The 21,876-nt window shown below is 35.6% G+C and overlaps 1 protein-coding gene across 2 annotated transcripts in view; it reads right to left on the bottom strand.

Moving 5' to 3' along the window:
* Positions 1-21,876, bottom strand: part of CDH19 (cadherin 19) — a 111,932-nt gene that overhangs the window by 17,730 nt on the left and 72,326 nt on the right. For both annotated transcript variants that reach the window (XM_038129027.1, XM_038129028.1), the window contains exons 2-8: positions 18,776-19,002; positions 15,200-15,494; positions 9,068-9,187; positions 8,285-8,449; positions 7,112-7,296; positions 5,804-6,057; positions 3,313-3,449 (exon numbers count right to left, since the gene is read on the bottom strand). In XM_038129027.1, coding sequence (XP_037984955.1) covers positions 3,313-3,449; positions 5,804-6,057; positions 7,112-7,296; positions 8,285-8,449; positions 9,068-9,187; positions 15,200-15,494; positions 18,776-18,973 — 1,354 coding nt within the window. In that variant the 5' untranslated portion in view covers positions 18,974-19,002. The remainder of the gene's footprint in view (positions 1-3,312; positions 3,450-5,803; positions 6,058-7,111; positions 7,297-8,284; positions 8,450-9,067; positions 9,188-15,199; positions 15,495-18,775; positions 19,003-21,876) is intronic.

Below are 21,876 nucleotides of genomic sequence, written 5' to 3'. Positions count from 1 at the left end.
GAAGAGAAAATAGCATGCATTCAGCTAATGTACCCATATCCTACAATACCTAAATATGTCCCAAGTAGCAGATTTTTTTGTCAAAATTTCTATGAGAGAGATCAGGACTTGAAAAACAAAGACTAAGAGAAAAGGATGTCAAATGCAACAGGCTGGATCAGTGTGAAAATTAAGATGACACTTAAATTGCTAGGGATTCGTATTAGTAACTTGAAAAGAAAAACAATGACCATCTCTAAACACAAAACAGAACTCAGAATTTGCAGAGGATTAAAGAAAGCTTACATTGACATCAGCCAGTAAACATAAAATTGTAATGATAGCAATAATATTAGCACTACTACTAACAATGAACGTTATCTTCATAATTTATATTTTTATGGCATGACTATAATTTATGCTAAGGCAAATTTCTTTACTTCCTAGAAGAAATGAACATTAATAATTTTTTAAGAAAGGACTACTCCAAAAGTTAAAAGTTTATCAACAAAAATATATATTGTGACCAAGGCAGGGTGACATTTAATATTAAATTTATATTATCCATACTGAAATTATACAGAACTTCAATCCTATATCCAGGTCTGGAGACCCCCAAGAAAGGACGCCTGCAAGACTCAGTGGTAAAATTCCTCTTGTCTGTTGTGAGTTAATTTTTTTAGAACTGACAGTACTAAGTAAAACTGATCACAGAATCATAGATAATTGAGGTTGGAAAAGACTTCTCAGTTAAGTCAAAATGTCAGCTTAACTATGTTCACCACTAAACCATGATACCAGGTATCACATCCACAGGTTTTTTGAACACTTGCAGGGAAGATGATTCATTTACTTCCCTGGGAAACTTATTCTAATGCTAGACAACCCTTTTACAGAAAAAAAAAAAAATCCCTAGTATCTAAACTTTTGCTGGTGCAGCTTGAGGCCCTTTCCTCTCATTGCCTTACTTATTACATGACATAGAAGACTGACCCCTACGTCCCTGTAACTTTCTTTCAGGTACTTGTAGAGGAAGTTCCCTCCCAACCTCCTTTTCTCCAGTCCAAACACCCCCAACTCCCTGAGCTGCTCCTCACAGGACTTGTGTTCCAAAGCCTTCACCCTCTCTGTCCTCCCCTGGTTATGTCTCAGCACCTTCTGGCCACTCTGCCCCCGGCCTGTAGGGCTACACAGGCCTGTCGTGACCCAAGTGCAGTACCTAGAACTTGGCCTTGTACAATTGGCCTTGGCCCATCAATCCAGCCAGCCCACATCTCTCTGCAGAGCTTTTATAGTCTTCAACACAATAGCCTCCCACAGCCCAGCTTGGTGCCATAGGTAGGCTGACTGAGAATGCACTCAATCCAATCATCCATTGATAAAACATATTGAACAGAACTGACCCCAGTACTGAGCTCGGGGAAAACCAGTACTGACTGACTGTCAATTGGACAGTAATGATTTAAGGACTTCTTGCTCTCAGGCAAGATTAGAAAGCCATTGTTTGTGCTTCAGCTTTGTACTTGGGGAAAGTTTCTTACAACCAAGTAAAAACCTATGAAAGGAAACTTGATTTTTCTTGAGCTTTAGGCATAAAGTGGAGAGTCAACAGTCTGCAAGTTTTCCCTGCTCACATTTAAGTTCCAGCAACTTAACATTAGGTCTACTTCTGAATACTTTTAAAACATGCTCCCTTGATGGCACGAGGATAGGATGATCCACATCACCGGTCCAAAATAACAGAGTCAAGCCTCTCTCACTAATCCCTGCAATCGTTGAGATGGACTCAAAAGTCTTGTGTAGTGTATGAATGTCAGGGCATATCAACAGGCTCCTGGGGCCTGTTGTAATGCAGTTTCAATACTTGACTAAGGTACAATGAACATCTTATTTGGATGAACTCTAATGGCATTTTGATTGTGCTTCAGTGGAGACACAATGTCATCTACCAAATGTCTCATTCACACAGTACATATTATGACATATTTCAAGGAATAATATACTGCTAGTTCCTGATACAAATCCTTTCAGGTGTGCCCAGACCAAGGTGACCTAACTTCAGATCTTTTGCACATATCGTTATAGACAGTGACCTTATCATCATTAAAGAAATAAAGAATAAGAATTTGAACATAATGAGGTCTCTGTTTCTCTGTAATAGCTTTCATTACCATGAAAGTCTCACTTTCTTTTGCTGCTGGAGACAGTCATTCATTTGTAACATTTGGTTCTCTCCTGTTTTATTGTTTAACTAAACAAAATAGTCTAGGCCAATGTTATCCTGCTGTGTTTCCATAGAGCTGCTCAAGACATGCCAGAGATCAAATTTGCTAACACCTGTCATCTGCCCAACAACATGAGAATGAAATTTATGCTTAAAATCTCACAGAGAAGATGAAAAGAAATATAGTACCATCAATTCCTAAATACTAGTTAAAGACTTCAATGATAATTGATACTGACTATCGTATAATAGGCTTCCAGCAGAAATGTTCTACAGGCAAGTCTCCCTTTTGGCAACAGTGAAGTTTAATAATATATTGTTTAAAGTGGTCATAGCAATAAATGACATTTAACTGAGATTCAGGAGTAAAGAACAGGTGCTGAGATTATTTGGCAAAATCTGTATGATTGATTTATTTATTTTACTCTAGTTTCACATGGTTTTTCTCATTCCTGAGGATGAATGGGATTAGTTTTTAAATAATATCCCAGTAATCTTGTTAAACTGACTTATAAATGAGGAGCTGTTACATTTCTAGTGCAGTCCCAGATTCAGGACGACCAGATCACCAAAAAAACAAACAGAGGTAATTTGCATTTGACTTTCAAACAAAATTGACAGGTGAAATCTATATAAAGGGTGCTTCAAGGCTCTAATTGTCCCTGAATAGACGTCGAGATGATTTAGGCCTTAACATTCACAATTAATTTGAGCCACAGGTTTCTGACTGGTGTTAAATTAGACCCCGGCTAATTTCACACTAGTCAAAAATCTGGTGTGAAATTAACCAGGGTCTAATTTAACATAAGATCTTGCACTGCAGGAGCAATTCTTATGCTTCAGTGTAACTTGAAAGTGTTACACTCTCGATCCTATTACAATTTCTTTTTTTCAAAAGGTCATCTTTTATGAAAAAGCACGGGACCTTGAAGCTCAAATACATTCCACTTCTATTTAACTAATCATTTTAATAATGCTCCTTAGTGTAGCAAGCAACAGTAATATAATCAGAAAGAAGAATGTATTCTCCACTTAAAAGAAGGCACATACAGAGGATAATTACAGTTCACAGTGTAAAAACCCCAGCGTTCCTTACATTTCTTACTCACTTGTTTCTGTGGCTGTGACAGTTATGTTGTGCCAAGAAGCTGTCTCTCGGTCCAGAGGTTCAGTGGTAATGATTGCTCCATTGTGTTCATTGATGCTGAACAGTCTCTTTGAATGACTGCTGTGGACAATAGAGTACCTGCACCAAAAAAAGGAAAGACATTCGGTAGTACTCAAAAGTTCCATCAGAGGCAAGGACATAGAGAGCCATTGTCAGCTGAGAAAACAGAGCTGTGCATACATGCATATAAATGTGTGTTGCAACACCTCGGAAATCATGAAAAATGTACATGTATAAACATATAAAATTCACTGCTGCCAAGATCAAAGCTCTTCTTTTTATAAAACTAAATACGTCTCAGATCTATATTAATATGAACTGAATCCGAAATGCATTATTCATTCTTACTTCTAAGTCAGTCTCACAGCAGGTGAATGACTTCATTGAAAAGAAACAGCAAAACTGCCACTTGTGAAATGAATAACACCAACATCTAAGTGGAGGTATAATGGCAAATCTATTTTATCATTGCTGACATGCTCTGATGCCAAGCAAATTGGCATTATAAAGACAGACAGCTATCTGTAATGAGGTGACACTAAGGCAGAGTACAAAGTCCTAATGCAGAAGATGATTGCAGGAAAGACTCAGTGCTCCCAAGTCTTTGCTGAAAAGGCTTCAGATGAGGTAGATATGTACATGTCCACATACATATACAAATGCCACTCAAGCTGTTAAAGTCTAACTGCTTGTTGCAGGACAAAGATGAACTGAAAAAGCAACCAAAGATATTGGTTCAAATGTAAAATATATTTACTGCTGCTTTAATGGTCTACAAAGCAAAAGACCATATGGTGCAGTTGCTAATAAAGTCTATTTCATGGAAATAAAACCTGTTTGAATAGTTTAAAGATTCTTTCCACTTCAATCTGGAGTGCCCACATGCAACTATTCGTTTTTATTGTACCTTTAATTCTGCTTGACAAAGCCTTTCTGTTTCCTGTTGACACTTAGGGCTCCAGCTCAGACAATGTGTCAGCAGTTAAATGACTCTCTAGTTTGTTATTTATAGCTACATTTTGTCTCTTTTAAAAATCAGTAAGAAGATAATTCAAAGAACCAGCACAATGCTATAAGTGAAAGCTCTTATAATTTGAATCAAAGTTTGGATACTTATAATCTTCTATTTAAGGTATTTATAATTTTTCTGACATCACCATTTTGCTTGGGCATTTTTTTGTAATTTGATTCTTAATAAAAAAATTTCAGAAAAACGTTATTAGGTATTTGTTATTTGTTATTTTTTATTACTAACATAGTGACGTTTTGCTGCACATCTTTTTTAATTTGTTTGTTTGAAACCTGGAGTCCACAAAGCAACACAAGTTGTTTTCTATATTATAAGTAACTGCTGTCATTTATGATAGGAATGGTTTCAACATTGCATTCATTTTCATGGCACTTAACCCAAAAACATATCTTTATATTAGAAGTGATAGAATCTATTATAAAATAACTCATTGATGTATCCCGTTTTTGGAACTATGTGGACATATTCAATTTGAAGCCAGTTCCTCCAAAACATTTCTGACTAAGAAGTTATAGATATGTGTTAATGTTTAATTGTTCCACAGGAAATGTTGAAGTCATCTAATCAAACCACCAAATGAGCCCTTTTAGAAGGGGAAAAAAATAATGTAATTTTTTTTCTTATTTAATTTAAACTATTACTATTCTAATAAATAATAATAAATTAATGGAAAATCATAACAAATCACCACCTACAGCTCTGAAGACATAGCATAATATATATGTATTTCTCCTATTAGAAATCGACATACCCTAAATTATTTTGTTTCTCAGCCATTTGTCACTGTATCCTGCTTTGTCTAAATTGCATAGTACACAGTGATGTCAGCAATTCAAGAAGCTATTTTAATTATAAATCCCATGTTAAAGATTAATTACCTGTTTTCTCCCTTAAGAGACAGCAAAATTTTTTTATCACTGATATTATAAAAGCAGAATCTGTTGATGCTGGGTTGAGTGGCTAGGTGTCAGCTGGCTTGAGGTGAGAAATTGTTTTGGGTCTTTTTCTTGGGGGTTTGTTGTAGATTTATGTTTTTCCCACATCTTCTTTTCTTTGCTATTATTATTATTATTATTATTATTATTATTATTATTATTATTATTATTATTATTATTATATCAATAAAACAGTAATAAACAACTGTCTTTATTTAAACCCATGAGTTCTCACAACTTTATGCTTTCAATTCTCTTTTGCATCCCAGTGGCTGTGAGAGTGAGCAAGTGCCTGTATGGTCCTTACCTGCCGATGTGGGTTAAAACATGACATCTGCAATAACCTTGGCTATCACAGTAAAAGCACAATTAACTGTAATTATGAGCTACGGCAAGGAACAGAAATATCCTTTAGAAATACCAGCTACATTTGCATTTGAGGCCTGTTCACATTTTAAGACAGGTACCTGACAGGACTCTCATCATCATCTGGATCTCTGGCAGTTACGACCCCCACCAGTGCGCCACTCATAGCTCCTTCAACAATCTCCATTACATAGTTCTCCAGGGTGAAAACTGGAGGTTCATCAGCATCTTCCACATTGATTTTGACAATGGTTGTGTCTTCAAATGGTCCTTCTTTCAAAAAATGCTCATCAATGTATCTGTTTACAGCTTTTACTTGAATACTGTATCTCCTTTTGCGCTCATAATCCACTCTCTGTTAAGAAAGAAAGTGAAATTTTGAATATATCTTTCTTCATATTTAAATTAAATATAGTTCAATAAACGGTGTGAGATTAAAGACAAAGTTGTGCTATACTTCTTTTAAGATTGTTTAAAAAAATATTTACTACTAAAAGTTAATTCTAAGGTTTCCTTTCATGTTAAAAACACTTCCAAATTCAAGTGTGCTTGTTTGCTTTCATATTTCATGCTGCCTTTAATGCTGCAGTCAAGCAACACTGTAAAAAAGAATTCCCATAGAATGTCACCCCTAATGACACACAGTTTCATTACAATTTTAGATAGTCTTTATCTTCTGAATTAAATAAATAAATAAACAAATAAAAATTACTAAATAAATAGCTTCCCAAATTAAACAAAACAAACAAAAAACAAACAAAAAAGATCAAAACAAAACAAACTTTCACACTTAAAACATTCAGTTCTTCAGGGTCCTACATTTCACTAGGCTATTGAACTGTACCTTCATTTCAGATGATCCTTGAGATGACTGAGAAATCTTCCTGAGTGATTCCAAAATAAATTAGCATCAAAGTATCAAAGAATATTAATTTTATTAATTCATAAACTGGTCTTTTTTTGATTGCACTCAGTATCTTTTTAAAGCTATGTCCCAACAAAAACTCCAATATCTAATATATTAATAAATTCTTGTTTCAGTTAACAGGAGGTGTTGGAAGTGAGGTGAGATTGCTTGCAATTTATTGATAAATATTTTACAGGCAATGCATGGAAGAGATAGAACATTTTCTCACAATGGGATACACTGTGTGGCACAGTTAGGGATAACATTAAGATATTCTGACTGTCGCTATTATATTCAGCAGTAATAGGAATGAGTCAAAAATGTCAACAGAAAGAAAAGCATTTTTCTTTTTTATCCCTCCTAATATTCCAATCAAATCACAAAGCCTAAAGAAAAAAGAATAACAGAATCCAAAGCAGTAGACCTCTTTTGCACATCCAGCTTGCTTGAGGATTTTCTTTCAAATATTTAGAGATTTTATTTAAACTTTCTGAGATCTCACCTTATTTAATAAAATAATTCCTTCTTGAGTTTCATTGTTAGTAATGATGTTAAAAACATCTGAGCTATCTGCTTCAATTAAATAGTCCATGGCTGCATTATCCCCAATGTCTCTGTCTTCTGCGAAGACTTTGCCTACGGTGGTGCCCACAGGAGCCTCTTCAGAGACACTCATGTAGTAGAGTCCTAAAGAAACAAATACTGGTAAAGTTTAGTGATCTGCCATGGTTAATAAGTGCTGTAGCTTGAGGTTATCAGAGAGCTGGGAAAAGTCCCAGCTTCTACCAGAGCAGTTGTTGTGATCTGGCATTGTACAGATCTTGGGTGCGGGGCAGAGCAACTTTTCCCTTGGGAGCCCTTCCCTCTCAGCCCTACTTCACCAGTGTATAGAGCAAAAGACAAAACAAAACAAAACAAAACAGCTCATGGTTCTAAACTGAAGGAGGGAAAGTTTAGATTAGATATAAGAAAAATGTTTTTTACTCTGAGGGTGATGAAACACTGACACAGGTTGCCTAGAGACAAGGTGAATGTTCCACTCCTGAAAAATTCTAGGTCACTTTGAATGCAGCTCTTAGCATCCCTGCCCAAGGAGGGTTGGACAAGATGACATTTAAAGGTCCATTCCAGCACAAGCTATTCTATAGTTCTATGACTGAACATGGTGAAAAAACAGACAAGGACAGCACTTCCCAACAGCACAGTTTTTCCTGATAGCCCAATGAGCAGCTCCCACATCTGCTAGAAATTACCTGGACAGAGAGGTTCACATCATTTGCCAAAAACTCACAGCATGTGTCAGGAAAAAATGAAGAGAGGAAAAGAAGAAAGAAGGTGAGTGAAAATTATGCTAAATATCCTATTTTCCAGATTTTAGCCTGAGGTAGTGCAAATTATAGGGAAAGCAGTTTAACGATTTATCTCCAAAGTCTATTAGTGAGTAAAACCAGCAGACTTGAGATTTTTTGAAATGACAGATTTTCTTTTCCTCTTGGTTTTTGAGCTTTTGTGAGGACTTTGGGTTTTTATTTTTCCACTATTTTATTTTTTTACAGCTGTATGCTAAAGTCAAAGTATAGCCCTGCTCTAAAAAGACCTACCTGCAAACCTAACAGAGATACAGTGGATCTAAACTTCCTAAAGACTTCCATTACTGTAATTAGCCTCTACTCACGCTGCTGAAATTCAGGTGGATTGTCATTGACGTCAGAGAGATTGATGGTAACAGTGGCTGTTGCAGAAAATGCTCCGGGTTGCCCAACCATATCTTTGGCTTGAATAATGACCAAATACTGATCTTTTGTTTCTCTGTCCATTTGGGAAGCCATTCTAATGACCCCTAAAAATAAAAAGAATGATACAATGGCATATAAGTCTCATTTTTTTCTCAACATCTGACATGGGTATATAGCATAATATGCATATAACATATCACTGCACCCAGTTATGAATTTTCATTCTAAACTGTGCATAGCACAACTGTTCTTATAATGGGTATTAGCCCCCATGGTAGAAAGTACATTGTATGTCAAAACCATTCTGTATATTTAGAGTTCTGGGGAGCAGAATACTCCATATATTTCCTCTACTGTATAGGAACATCTCTATTACTCAGAAATTAGGTTTTTGGAGGGATGGCACATATCTGTCGTTTCTCAACATACACATAGAGATATCACATGATGTGCCATAGAGGTGTTGATTCAGAAACGTTCTTAGATTAATTTATAAAATATGATATTCGGAGTCTAACTGTAACAACATAATTTTCTAATAAAGTTTGGATCTGCTAGAGAGAAAGAATTTCATCTTCCTATGGGAAAGAGAAGTTGATTTTTTATGCAGAGATGTAAGAGTGAAGAGTGGTGCCAGTTGATCTTTGTGTTAAAATCAAGAAAGACAATTTTGCTTGAATATATTTTATGAGTTTATGAATGTACAAATTCACTTGTAGTACCTGTCTTCGGCTCCACAGAGAAATAAGGCTGTCCCTCAACAAGACTGTAAAGCAGACGAGCACTATTCCCATAGGAAGGATCATCAGCATCTGTAGCTGTTACCTGTGTAACCGAAGTACCTCAAGGAAAAATAAAGTAGATTATGTTTGTTTTCTTCTTGTATAAATTGTCTCATAATTACAAAACATAAATTCTTTAAAAACCTTTTAACATACCAGTTATACTAATAAACAGTCCTAAAAATTTACAGGAGCAAATGTCACCTATTAAATTTACCATTAAAAAGGGAAAATATTTTCTCTGCAGCTGTTCTTGCTGCATTCAAAATTTCAATTAAAATAAAAACCCCCATATGTATATTTTTCAGCACTACATTTATATTGCTTAAAATGCTACATATATCATGCCTATTTTCTAATATGTCAGTGGAGTAAAGCAGATTGTTTCTTCTCCTCTCCTTCAAAGTATTTTATGGAATTTTTCCATAGGAATAAGAAAACACAGTCGCTTTATCACCAGTAGGCCCAGTGGTGATAAAAAAATTAATTGTTCACAAGCAAAGCAACCAAGAAGTATAACAAGGCTCTGATAAAAATTTTTATTCTTGAGTCTTTAATGAGCTTGTCTAAGCACAAAACTTGTGGCAGAAATCCCAGTGCAAAAACACAGTGGAATCAAACTGCAGAGCTTGGTTTATTCTTTGATGGAAAGCTGTTCACATCCTAGAAAGAAGATTGACAGTAATCTCATGGCATCTTCTCTAATGACTGTCTTTCAAAAAAAAAATCCACAGTAACATAATTTTTAAGGTAATAATTATTTTTATGTTTTTTTTCCTCACCTAGATTCTGCATTAGAAAACAAATATCACTTCTTGTGAGGAACAGCAGGAAAAAAATTTCTAAAAATTTCTGGCATACATTCACATGGTTGCACCTGCTTATCAATACAGCAGTATAGTTAGGCTGGAGGAGAAAAGAAGAAGAAAAGATGGAATGCAAGGAGTTAGACCAGAAACACCATTTATTAATGACAAAAGCAAGTGTGATATTTGTCCCAAATAAAACAAATATATTCATTGATGGGTTTTCTAGCAGCTAAATAGTTTTATTTTTAAATAGAAATGAAAAAAGCTTTCTCATAAAAGGATAGGCTAATATAAATAATTTGTTTCTTTAAAAAAAATCTCGAGCAGCATTTGAAATGATTCCATAACTGTGTTATCTTCTCTCAGCCAGAGGGTAAACTAGGTTGTTAGTAATTCACACCAAATTTTGCACCTCTATGTCCTTCATAACTTACCTACAATATCAAATATCTGACATGTGGCATAAGATGCATAAATATAGATGATTTAGATGGGTGTATAGATGTATAAATGTATATACATATCTTATTGCTTTGGAGGTATTTTTAAGATAAAATTACAGATTCATATTTAATCAGGGCATTTATATGCCTCAGAAAACACAGAATTCTTTAATAAGTCTGAAGAGCAAATGGAATCTTCAGGTACACAACTGTTAACTTCGTATCAGCTACAATCTATGAAAATTGCTCTCACAGTTGCAGAAAATTCATCCTCTAAGAAAATTTAACATGACTGGAACACAGTTGCTTTGGAAGAAAAAAAAAATTCTAGTTAGGAAAGGATCAGGCACTATGGATGATCCAACAGGTTTAGTATGTCATTAATGATATTTTCTACTAAACAAACTCAAGTGTCCACAACTATGTTTAGGAATGGACTTATTTATAGCAATATATTTAGTAAACCAGGAATAAAATCCAACACATATGGGACTTCAAAGTCATCATCTCAGCTTTTGTACATCTCACATTTACAGGTAAATCTATTTTCTGCACAGTTTCTAAGCAGTATAAAGAAATATTGCATCTAAGCCAGCATTTCCCCTTCTCTGGGACCCAAAACCACTTTTCTTCTTGTCTGTTAACTCTTCTAGAGTATTTTAGAACACAGTAGTAAGGACTTTGTTCAGCTGGAGCCAGTGAGATGCAGCTGGTGGATGTAATAAATGGAAACGTGAATAGTCAAAAGGAATCTAGTAAAAAGGGAGCTGACCTGGAAGGAAGAAATAACAGATATCCTGCACTCCAAGGAGGAAGACAATTTATTTCTAAATTTGGGTGACAGGAGATCATGTAAAGAGCAGGCTATCATTTCTCACATTGTTTTAGAACAAAGATTGTGTGATAACTACATGAACTTCTATATTGACTATGTAGCAGGAAGACTATGTAGCAAGAAGAAAAACTTTACCCTGGCTTTAGAGTACTTTCTCAGTTTTTAATTTTTCACTTTCATGAAACCTGTATATCTCTATACATTTAACCATCAGAAAAAAAAAATCCACCAAAACAAACTAAACTAAAACTGAAACAAACCCCCACCAAAAAAAAAAAAACCAAAAACCAAAAACCCCCAAACCAAACCAAAACAAAAAACCAACAGAACCCAGAAAAAAAAAACCTCAAAACCCAACTCAAACCATTTGCAGAATGAAATCATATTTACCCAGCATTTGCATTTGGGTGACAGAAATTGAAATGTTAATATTCTATACTCAAAACCACCCAAGAGACATTATTTGTAACTATATGATTGTGAGAAGAATAATTGAACAGGTGAAAAATAATTTATTTTAAAACAATCAATTGACATATTTCACATTGCACACCCCCCCCAAAACTAAGAAACCACAAAGCCCTAGTCCTGACGTTGCAAACATCACATGATATAACTGACATTTGAACTTTTTGATTAGCTTTATTTAAGGCAAAGTGTTACTTTGTATCTCTGCAGTCTTGGTTTTACCCTTCTCAGGTGAAATATGGGAGAGTGCCATTTATACTCTGCAGCCCATTAGGTATACAGTGGGGCCCTCATATGGCAAATAGCTGTTCATTTTTCTAACTAGAGCTTGAGATCTATGAAGACATTAAACACTGATAGATTATTGCATCTGACTCTTAACCACTCTATCAGATATACTGCATTTGTACAAGCCTAACAGTTATAAGGAAGAGAATGTAAAATCATACCAAATGCCTGAGGGTAAAGCAGAGTCCTGTGTTCTCAGAAGAGAGTCCATTTGCTGACACGCTTTTCATTTACTGTGACACTTGCATATAAAACCCTAATAAAATTTACTACTGAAGATAAAAGAGAGCTAAAAAAGAATTAAAATGTATTCTAATTTGTTGGCACATTTGTATATATATTGGTACTTGTAACTAACTTCAGGCACAGTTATTTGTGTCTATTTTCTGTTTTTTTTGCTGCGGATGTCTGAGGCAAGTGACCAGCTCTGAATTATTCTCTATTCGCCTTCTTAGTTCCAGACAAAATGTGCAACAGCAGTGACCTGCTTTCCCAAGTCTTGACCATGCTTCCTAAGAGTGTTTTCTGTGAGGAAATTATCAGGAGACCAAGCATCAGTGAACTGAACCCAAGCTAGAGAGCACTGAAACAGAGCAAAATTTATAAATTTATAAATTTTCTTGTAAGATTGGTTTAGAATGCACACTGAAACAGGTTCCACCTCAGTAATGCAGTCCCTACCTTTTGAGAAGGAGGGTAAGTGAGGCCCCAGAAGTAATCATGGTGTGTGGCTCAGTTGTTTCATGTTTTGGAGCTGGCAACTATCAAGGTATACACTCCACTTGCATTTTATATTCCAGATATACACATCAGTATTCCAGTAGTGTCTCCATGGAAGAAGTAGATGAAAGAATGATCTCTGGAATGGCTATGGCATTAGTGCTAGAGAGGTCAAGTACAGAAGCAGTAATGCAGAAAATATTTCAAGATCCTGGATGACCTGGATTCATCTATCATACACTGGATGATCCTAAATCAGGGAGCTTACTATTTCAGGAAGTCCATGTCTGAGAGAGAAGACAAATAGGGATCTTACTTAATTTTTTTACCCATTCTGACTAACAGGACATGGCTTTACTTCTGATTTTTAATTTATTTTTTTCATTACATATGTTTCTATATTTCACTGGAATATTTTTTATTTATAATATTACAGGAATATCTCAAAGTAAATTGCATTTTCTGCAGCTCAATTAATCTTATGCTGAAGTGATACCTTATTTTAGGAATTTAAATATATAATAGATGACACAGGAGACTGGACAAAGACAGCTGAGTCTTTCATTTTTAGTGTTATCTCTTTATAGCAAACTCAAAGCAGTATACAGTGAAACTTCTCAATGGTCAACTGCATGTTGATGGTTTCTGGTAAGAAACAGAAGTGTATGGGGAAAGATTACTACTGTTGTTTTTGGTCTTAAGTACCACCCTACCTGACTATTTTTCTTTTTTTTTTCTTTTTTTCCCATATGGACATCATAAAGACAGAAAGATGAAATGGAAGAAATTCAGTTGTTCATACACTTATGTGAGTGGTTACAAGTCTCTGCGAGTATAAAGACATACTAAATAATCAGCCATTTAAAAAACATTTTTATAAGAGGCTAAGGAGCCTGTACCACAGAGGCGAAAAAAAAAAAAAAAAACGAAAAAGAAAGGAATTATCAAAGTCCTAAATTTTTGAATTCCTAGATATATCTGGACAATGAACTGCACTCATTTTTACTATAAGCACATAAAAAATAAAAATGCAAAGGTCTTTGACAAGTCACTTATCTTGTCTCCAAACTAGAGCAAATGAACAAGATGCAAAAGCTGGAAGAACCCTCTGAACTAGCAATGTTAGTAAAAGTTATTAGAGAAAGAGGTCTGGTGCAGAATTAAGTCTGTCTGCACAGAAGAAAGTATCAGTGAAGAAACAATAGAAGTGATTTCCCTGGTGGAAAGTGGTGTAAGCAGGTAGCAAGTATCACTAGCAAGTAAATTGAACAAATGCATGTCTTTTGCAGCTACTGCTGGTAGTGATGATGAGCTGCTGTGTCCTGGCATAAATTAGGATACTAACCTCACTTTCAATTAAATAACAGGCATGAATATCCTTTTCTTTAACCTGCCATCCTGGCTGGTAGAAGAAGATAAAGTTTATGGCTTGCTATCAAATATTCACTGATTCTGCTCTAAAAGTTGAGCAGGTAATGCTTAATGGCATCACTGATGCTACGACATTAATGCCCTCATTGATTGATACTATTTAAAACACCACAATATTTGAATTTCTTTTCAATATTAGTTGCAATAAAAATAAGCCAAAAAAAGTAGGTGTATAAATTGAAAGATTACCGGAATCTTTTCTGTAAGATCTGAAGAATCTAGTTTCCCTTTGATTTTGAAGATAGCTGTTTGGAGATACTACCTATATCATTCCTGTTTACATCAGCTGTATTAACACTTTGGGGTTTCTGAAGGCTTACATGTCCACATATTATGAATGCATATGTGCATGTATACATTTTATATATATATATATATATATATATATATATACACACACACACATATACTTATATTTGCCAGATGTTGACTTTACTTTGCATTTGTTGTATAAATTTTCCAGATACATGACAGATCCTAATATAGGTTTGTCTGATCATGTGAAAGTGAGAAAGAAATGGTACAGGGATTACGGTTTTTTACTCTTGACAGGAAAATTACAATTCATGTACTTAGGAAATCAGAAGGCAGAATGCATTCACTGCATACTATCTAATCCAAACAAGGAGAAGCTGACTGAAAGGAAAGAGGCTTGGCAGTGTAAATAAGTAGGCAACATGCAGACAGTGAGGGTGGCCATCACTTCTTCCCAACTGGCTGCAGTACTCTACCTATTTCTACTGGGAACATTATATTTTTAAACAAGTGCAAATTTCAAGGCTGAATCACTGACGGGAAAGACAAATGTCTATAGTCAATCCGAGCATGTATCCAGAATCTGTAAAAGGACTTGGATAGATATAGGTACCTAAATATTTAAAAACAAGAATGTTAAGTAGAGGTATTTACAACCCTCAACTTAAGAATATACCTTTGAAAACTTCCAAACCTGTAAAAGAGTTTGCTTCCTTCTTAGTGAGATGCAGTCTGTAAAATATGCTATTAAGATTTTACTTTAACATAGCTGTCTAGAAAAAATCAGGAAATAAAGAGTTTGATTCACAGTATATCATCATACCTTCAGGTGACATCTCTGGAACAGTGGCCACATAAGGTCCATCCAAGAACTGCGGTTCATTGTCATTGACATCTCGAACCTTGATGATAAATTCTGATTCAGGTTCAACGGGTAGCTGAGTGCTCCTGTTAATTGCTTGTGCTCTTAGAGTGTAGAAAGGTTTCTTTTCTCGATCCAACTTTTGTGTTACATAAATTTTGCCATTATATTCATCAATGACAAAAAAGCTTCCAGCTCCCTCCCCAGTCAAAATGTACTTTAAGTTGCCATCCTGCTTGTCTAAATCTGATTTCAGCTGAAAGTAAAAGGGAGAAAAATAAGTCAGAGTTTGGGAAGAATGAAGTTTTGAAATATACATTTATGCTTTGTTTTGATTCTACAGTGAACTCTGTTGCTAATGAGCCTTCTTGGACATAATTTTTTGAATGGACGTACTGTCACATTTTCAGCCAACCATTTTAATTTTAAAATATTTTAAATTATTTTATTTAACAGTATTGATATAACAGACTTATAAATGTGTGATATACCTGAAAAGAGATGCTTCAGCTACTTTGAAGTGAAGGGAATGCATATAAGTACCTACTTTAGTTCACTGTTTTTTCAGCTCCCCTACAATTCTGCTGAAAACAATGCAAAGGTCATTAAACATTATCTAATATTTTTATTATTGCAGATGACACATGTACTTTTTAAGTTATTTTTTTTACTCAACAATGCTAAGTGTAAATGTGTGCAATGGTGATGTTCTGTTTCTGTTGAAATATTAGAGGGGAGAAGACATTCTGTGGTGAAAGTCTGTATTGTTTATTCCAAAATAAATTGATAGACATTTTCCATTTCCTTCCAGTATGATCTATATCCTCTGTTGTATTGCTAAGATAAACTTTATGATGATGATTCCTTTGATGAAACTGAGCCTTGGAGACAATTTTGGTCCAGCTGCATTTGTTCATGGCAACCAAATACTTCTGTTAATGTTAGTGCTATATAATAGCACAATATTTTAAGAGCAAAAACCTAATTTCCTAACTTAGCAGGCATCCAGAGTTGAATTTTATGGGAACAAAAATTTCCATTATATAATTAATTCTCTGTTTTTTCTCCACTTATTTTGGTTTTAAAACAAAAAATATCAAATTCTCTAAGAGCCTGGGTACTAATTGAAAAATCCAAAGTTGAAAAAAAAAAATTCAACTTGCTGCTCTTATGAAGAAACATGTTTAAAATGTAAATATTATGCCTAACTGTTGACTTTAATTATCTCACTGTTTTGCTTATGTTTATTGACCCTAAATGTCATTGTAAGTTGTAAAGCCATAGAACGGGAAAGTAACATTTCCCGGTCGGATCTATTCAAATATTTTGTAATAACTTCTGAGGTTGCAAAAATAGTTTTAACTTTTCTTTGGAAGAATGCCTATGCCTTTTAAGATTTTCATAATGCATAATTGTCTGCATGCATCAGGTGGATAATTTATTCAGAATGTGACTGGGACACTTCTCTGAGATATGAGGTATGGTTTTGAGTTCTTACTCTGAGTTCTGTAAAGGTATTTAGCACCTAAAATATTCAGAGGTAATTATCCTTGCCAGTACAAAAGACAGAATTTTCAAGTCTTAGGGAGTTTAGAACCATTTAAAATTAGAACAACTTAAATATTTTCAACTTAAGTAGTTTTGTGCTAAACATGGACCATGTCACCCCCTTTATAAGTGGTCTGGTCAAACTCATTTTAACGCCATCCAAATTTGGCATCTCAGTTAAGGGCAACACAGATTCTTTGTTACCCATAAATCTTGGTTTCCTTATCACATAACCCAGGACATGGGAAAAGTGATATATATCTAGATCTTTAAACTAACATGGGGCTCAGATGTGTCCACAGAGTGTATCAAACCCTTAGGGTCTGGGAACATGCCTTTGACTGGCTGCTAAGACATAGCCTGTGTTTAGCAATTTCACTCAGAATCATTTATCCACAAAAGATTTCATGACCTTGAACATGTTAAATGAGAGGTCCCTTACAGATGACATTTGCTGAAGAAGAATAGCAAAGGTTCTAAGTGTACTTGTTTTTTTTTAGGCTGGGAACAAAATAAATGGTCTTACCATTGTAAATGAGAACTGAGAACAAGCATTTTTGTACTCATCCTTATGTATCTGCCATTGCAGTCCTGATGGACACATTTAGTTTTTCTTAATTTTGATAATGGAAAAGGAGTCATGACTCTATGTTAAATGAAATTTGAAAATTTATTTCTGATTGAAAAAAAAAATTGATATGGAATAGTGATTTAAAAACAGAGACTGTCTACCTTTGTGTTTTCGTTGATGCAGTTTTCTTCAGGGCCTTAATTACTAAAAATTCATGTGTTGATCATAGACTACCACTTCATTTGCTGAAAGCAGTGCATTTTCTACTCAATAAAAGACACAAGTAAATATGTCTTATTAGACAATGGTTTCACTGCAATATGTTAACAATAATCTTCAATAAAATCCCCAGTTAACCTGTGAGAAATAAAAAGTTGAGATCATGAAAATACGTGACATTTATGAAGTTTTTTTTGCAGGAAGTACTTTTCTAAAGTATTCGAAAAGTAATAATAATTGTTTAAAAAATAGACAGTATGTCTTCACTTGTTCTTTCAGAAGTGAGACATCACACTTCCATAGAAACTACTTTGAAAGGGCTGTGAAAAAGTAATTAATGAATTTTGAGCACTTCACCCTTTGGGCCCAATTAAATTTTAGTGCTAGTTAATTAGCAGTTAAACTTATTTTGGTTCATTCATCTAAAAAGGGCCTTAAAGAAAAGAAAAGCAGATCTTGAGATTAAAATTACTTCTAGCATACAAAAATAAATAATAATAATAATAAATATAATAATGATAATGATAAGCAGAGAGAGAAGGGGCAGATAAACCCTCATTAAGACAATTATCTTAAAGCACATTTTTAAAGGAGGGTGAAAAATAATTGCTCGTGCTAAACCTACGTTAATCTAATGAAGCATGCAGATTCCCATAGTTTCTCAGTGGTAAAAGGATTTAGTATTAATCAGCTTCATTAAAAATTAATGAGGGGTAAATCAGCTGCTACTTAGTGTAATAGAAAATCAAGCTAAATACTGTTTGTAAACTACACTACACTCAGTATGGCTGCTTTGATGCAGTGCCAAAAATAGCACAAGCAAATTGCCAGATGTTGATAAATGAGTCTTAACTTCCACTCAGAAGAAAGGAACTTTTCAGCTTTATACCTTCATCTGCTGTACATGGAGCTCGTTTTAGTAACACCATGCATGTGAAGTTTCCTTGACAGCAGTCCTCAGTGAAGGAAGGTGCTTAGTACTGCAATGGCCTACAGCTTGGAATTCTCTGACCTTGAGAAAGGTCATAGGAAAGGAGAAATGTCGTAATGCCTTATTACAGCTTCCTGATCTCCTCTTTCTATGTTTCTTGCTGTTTCCACGTCACTGGAGATATTTGGCTTTCCAAGTCAGAGTAGAAGCTGCTACTCAGCATGCTAAATCTAACCTTGTACTGTCCTTGAATCATTACTTATCATACCTGTCCAATATACACAGGATCCCGTGAAACCTGCTCCTCAGTTGCAAAGAGAGGTTCCCACAGCCAGCCACGTTTCACTCTTCGAACTGGTGTAGAAGACTGAGCTATGTTTTGAGCACTGGAGTTGTGTATGCTGGGAGAGCAAGGCCAAAGTTGAACCAGCACCGCCATGAGACATAGCAATACAGAAGAATTCATGCTGAACTGTTCTTTCAATCAGTCTTAATCTGTGAAAGAGGAAAAAAAGAAAGAAAAATCTTTGACAAAGAATTGCTTTTGTCTTTCTACTTCTATATATTGATTCTGTGCTAAGTAAGAGCTGATTTGCAGTGTTAGAACCTCCTCCTCTCTCCAAAACTAAAGAGTCGAAATGAAGTCTGTTTCCTATTAAAATTTTAATAAGAGATTTTAAAAAGACCTTTCAGGGTCTCTAACATGAAAGTAAAGTGCTTAACTTTTCTTTATGAATATCCTACACAGGGACTTATTATGCAAAAAAAAAAAAATGAAAACAATCCTTCAATTAATTCATCTTTCAAATTAAGCTGGATAATTGTATTGTGTAGCCTAGGAATAATTTGATTGGAATAATTGTATGTTTCTGCTTAGATAGGGCTCATTTTGAGCTGCAGTCAAAAAATTGCCTGAAGGGTGAATATCTAGCCTTAGTAGCCCAGATGTCTGACAGCTGAAACAGAGTGATGCAGATTTTTTTTTTAACCTCTTCTTACCCACTTTCCCAGCTCAGCAAAAAGCCTGCAAAAATATTAAAGGTGATATGGTACCATGAAGAAGCAGCAAAAATTTACAATTTTCTCCTTCCCAGCCAAACAGTGACATGGACAATATGTGTTTAATGGATTCTTTGTCTGTGTCTTTGGCATGGATGATGCACCAAGGGGTTCCCACAGCCCTGAGCTGGAGGACCATGACTGGAACCATGATCAACTCCCAGTCGATTCTGAAATTTTGCAGGAACTGCTGCTCCAGCTGGATCCCTAAAAATTTATAGGGCCAGATGGGATTCATCTGAGAATCCTCAAAGTGCTGCTGATGTCATTGCAAAACATCTCTCAATGGTTTTTGAGTGGTCTTGGGAATCCAGAGAGACCCCAGCTGACTAGAAGCTGGTGAATGTTGCCCCATTTTTCAAGAATGGTGCAAATGAGAATCCCAGAGACTACAGGATTGTCAATCTCAGTTCAGTGCCTCATCAAGTTAAGGAGAATGTTATTTTGGGAGGTATTGAAAAACAGGACAGCATTGTAATTGGTCACAACCAGAGTGGCTTTATGAGAGGAAAGTACTGCTTGTCAAATCTGATTTCCTTTTATGACATAGTATCTCACCTAATTGATCAGTGGAAGCCTGTTGATGTAATCTTTCTGGATTTCAGCAAAGCTTTCAATACTTTCTCTCACAGGATACTTTTAGACAAAATTTTCAGCACAAAGCTGGATAAACACAGCATGGGTTGCTGTTGGCTGAGCAACTTGCTCACAGATTGGGCACAAAGCTACAGTGAATGGGGCGATGTCACATTGGGAACCTGTCACTAGTGGTATTCCACAGGTCTCCATGCTCAGCCCTATATTCTTCAACACCTTTATGACTTTCATGCAGAACTGGAAGGAATATTAAGCCAGTATGCAAACGATACAAAACTTGGAGGAGCCTTCGAAGGCAGGGTACATTGCAGAGAAAACTCAAAAAAATTAGGGGGCTAGGCAATCACCAACTGCATGAGCTTGAACAAGGGAAAGCGATGGATTCTGCACCTGGGATGAGGCAACCCTGGATGTATGTACAGACAGAGATGCTGGAAAGGACCCAGGGGTCCTGGTCGATGGCAAGTTGAACCTGACTCAGCAGTGCCCTGGCAGCCAGGAGGGCCAAGCCTGTCCTGGGGGGCATCAGGCACAGCATCACCAATAGGGCAAGAGAGGGGATTGTCCCGCTCTGCTCTGCACTCGGGCGGCCTCACCTTGAATATTGTGTGCAGTTTTGGGTGCCACAATGTAGGAGAGACATTAAGCTATTTGAGAGCATCTGAAAAAGAGCCACGAGGATGGTGAAGGGTCTTGAGAGGAAGCTGTGTGAGGAGAGACTGAGGTCACTTGATCTGTTCAGCGTGGAGAAGAGGAGACCTCATTGCAGTTACAACTTCCTTGTGGGGAGAAGAGGAGGGGCAGGCACTGATCTTTTCTCTGTGGTGACCCGTGACAGAATCCAAAGGAATGGCCTGAAATTCTGTCAGGGAAGGCTTAGGTGGGATATTAGGAAAAGGCTTTTCACCCAGAGAGTGTTTGGAGACTGTAACACGCTACCCAGGGAAGTGGTCACAGTACGAAACCCATAGACAGGGTTCAAGAAGCATTTGGACAATTATCTCAGATACATGGTGTTACTCTTGGGGATGGTCCTGTGCAGGGCTAAAAGTTGGACTCATTGATTCTTGTGGGTCCCTTTCAACTCAACATATTCTGTGATTCTGTGAATAGAATTTGTCTTAACAGATTTTATCACCTCTAACATTATTTTTTCCAATTAAGCTGACAAAGGGCAAATGCATCTTAAAAACTGTAGGTTTCTGTAGCTAGTTTCATTTCCACTATGTATATTTTCAGAAAATGAAGGATTTTCACAAACTGTAAGCTATTACTGGCTTTACAGCGATTTTTGGCGCAATAAAGGAAATTTTAAATATAATTCTATGCTCAGTTAAGAATAGCCATCTTCTGTGAGGCAAAAAGAAAAATTTTGACAATCACTTCCCATTTGGCAGTGGCATTGGCCATTCTTTTCGAGGCTTTAGCATTGAAGAATAACATTTCCTATGAAGGAGAAGTCTGGTTTATGAATTTGTGAAACGCTAGTCAGTTTGAAAAACACACTGAAAAAAAATATTTGGTTAAATTTATCTTAGACCTGAAAAATCCATAAGTCTTTTAGCTGTCCAGGATAAAATATGAATCTATGTATTTTATATTCATGATTTAGGTATTAATGATTTAAATACCCACCTTATTCAAAGGGAAATTCCATAATTGCTTAAAAAAACAGATCGATAATACAGAAAACTATTTATTTCCTTCCAGCAA

This window comes from Motacilla alba, chromosome 2 (assembly GCF_015832195.1).
Source record: "Motacilla alba alba isolate MOTALB_02 chromosome 2, Motacilla_alba_V1.0_pri, whole genome shotgun sequence".
In the NCBI taxonomy this organism is placed as follows: Eukaryota; Metazoa; Chordata; class Aves; order Passeriformes; family Motacillidae; genus Motacilla; species Motacilla alba.
Note: the sequence above shows the minus strand (reverse complement) of the source record. Positions and strands in the feature narration are given on the sequence as shown.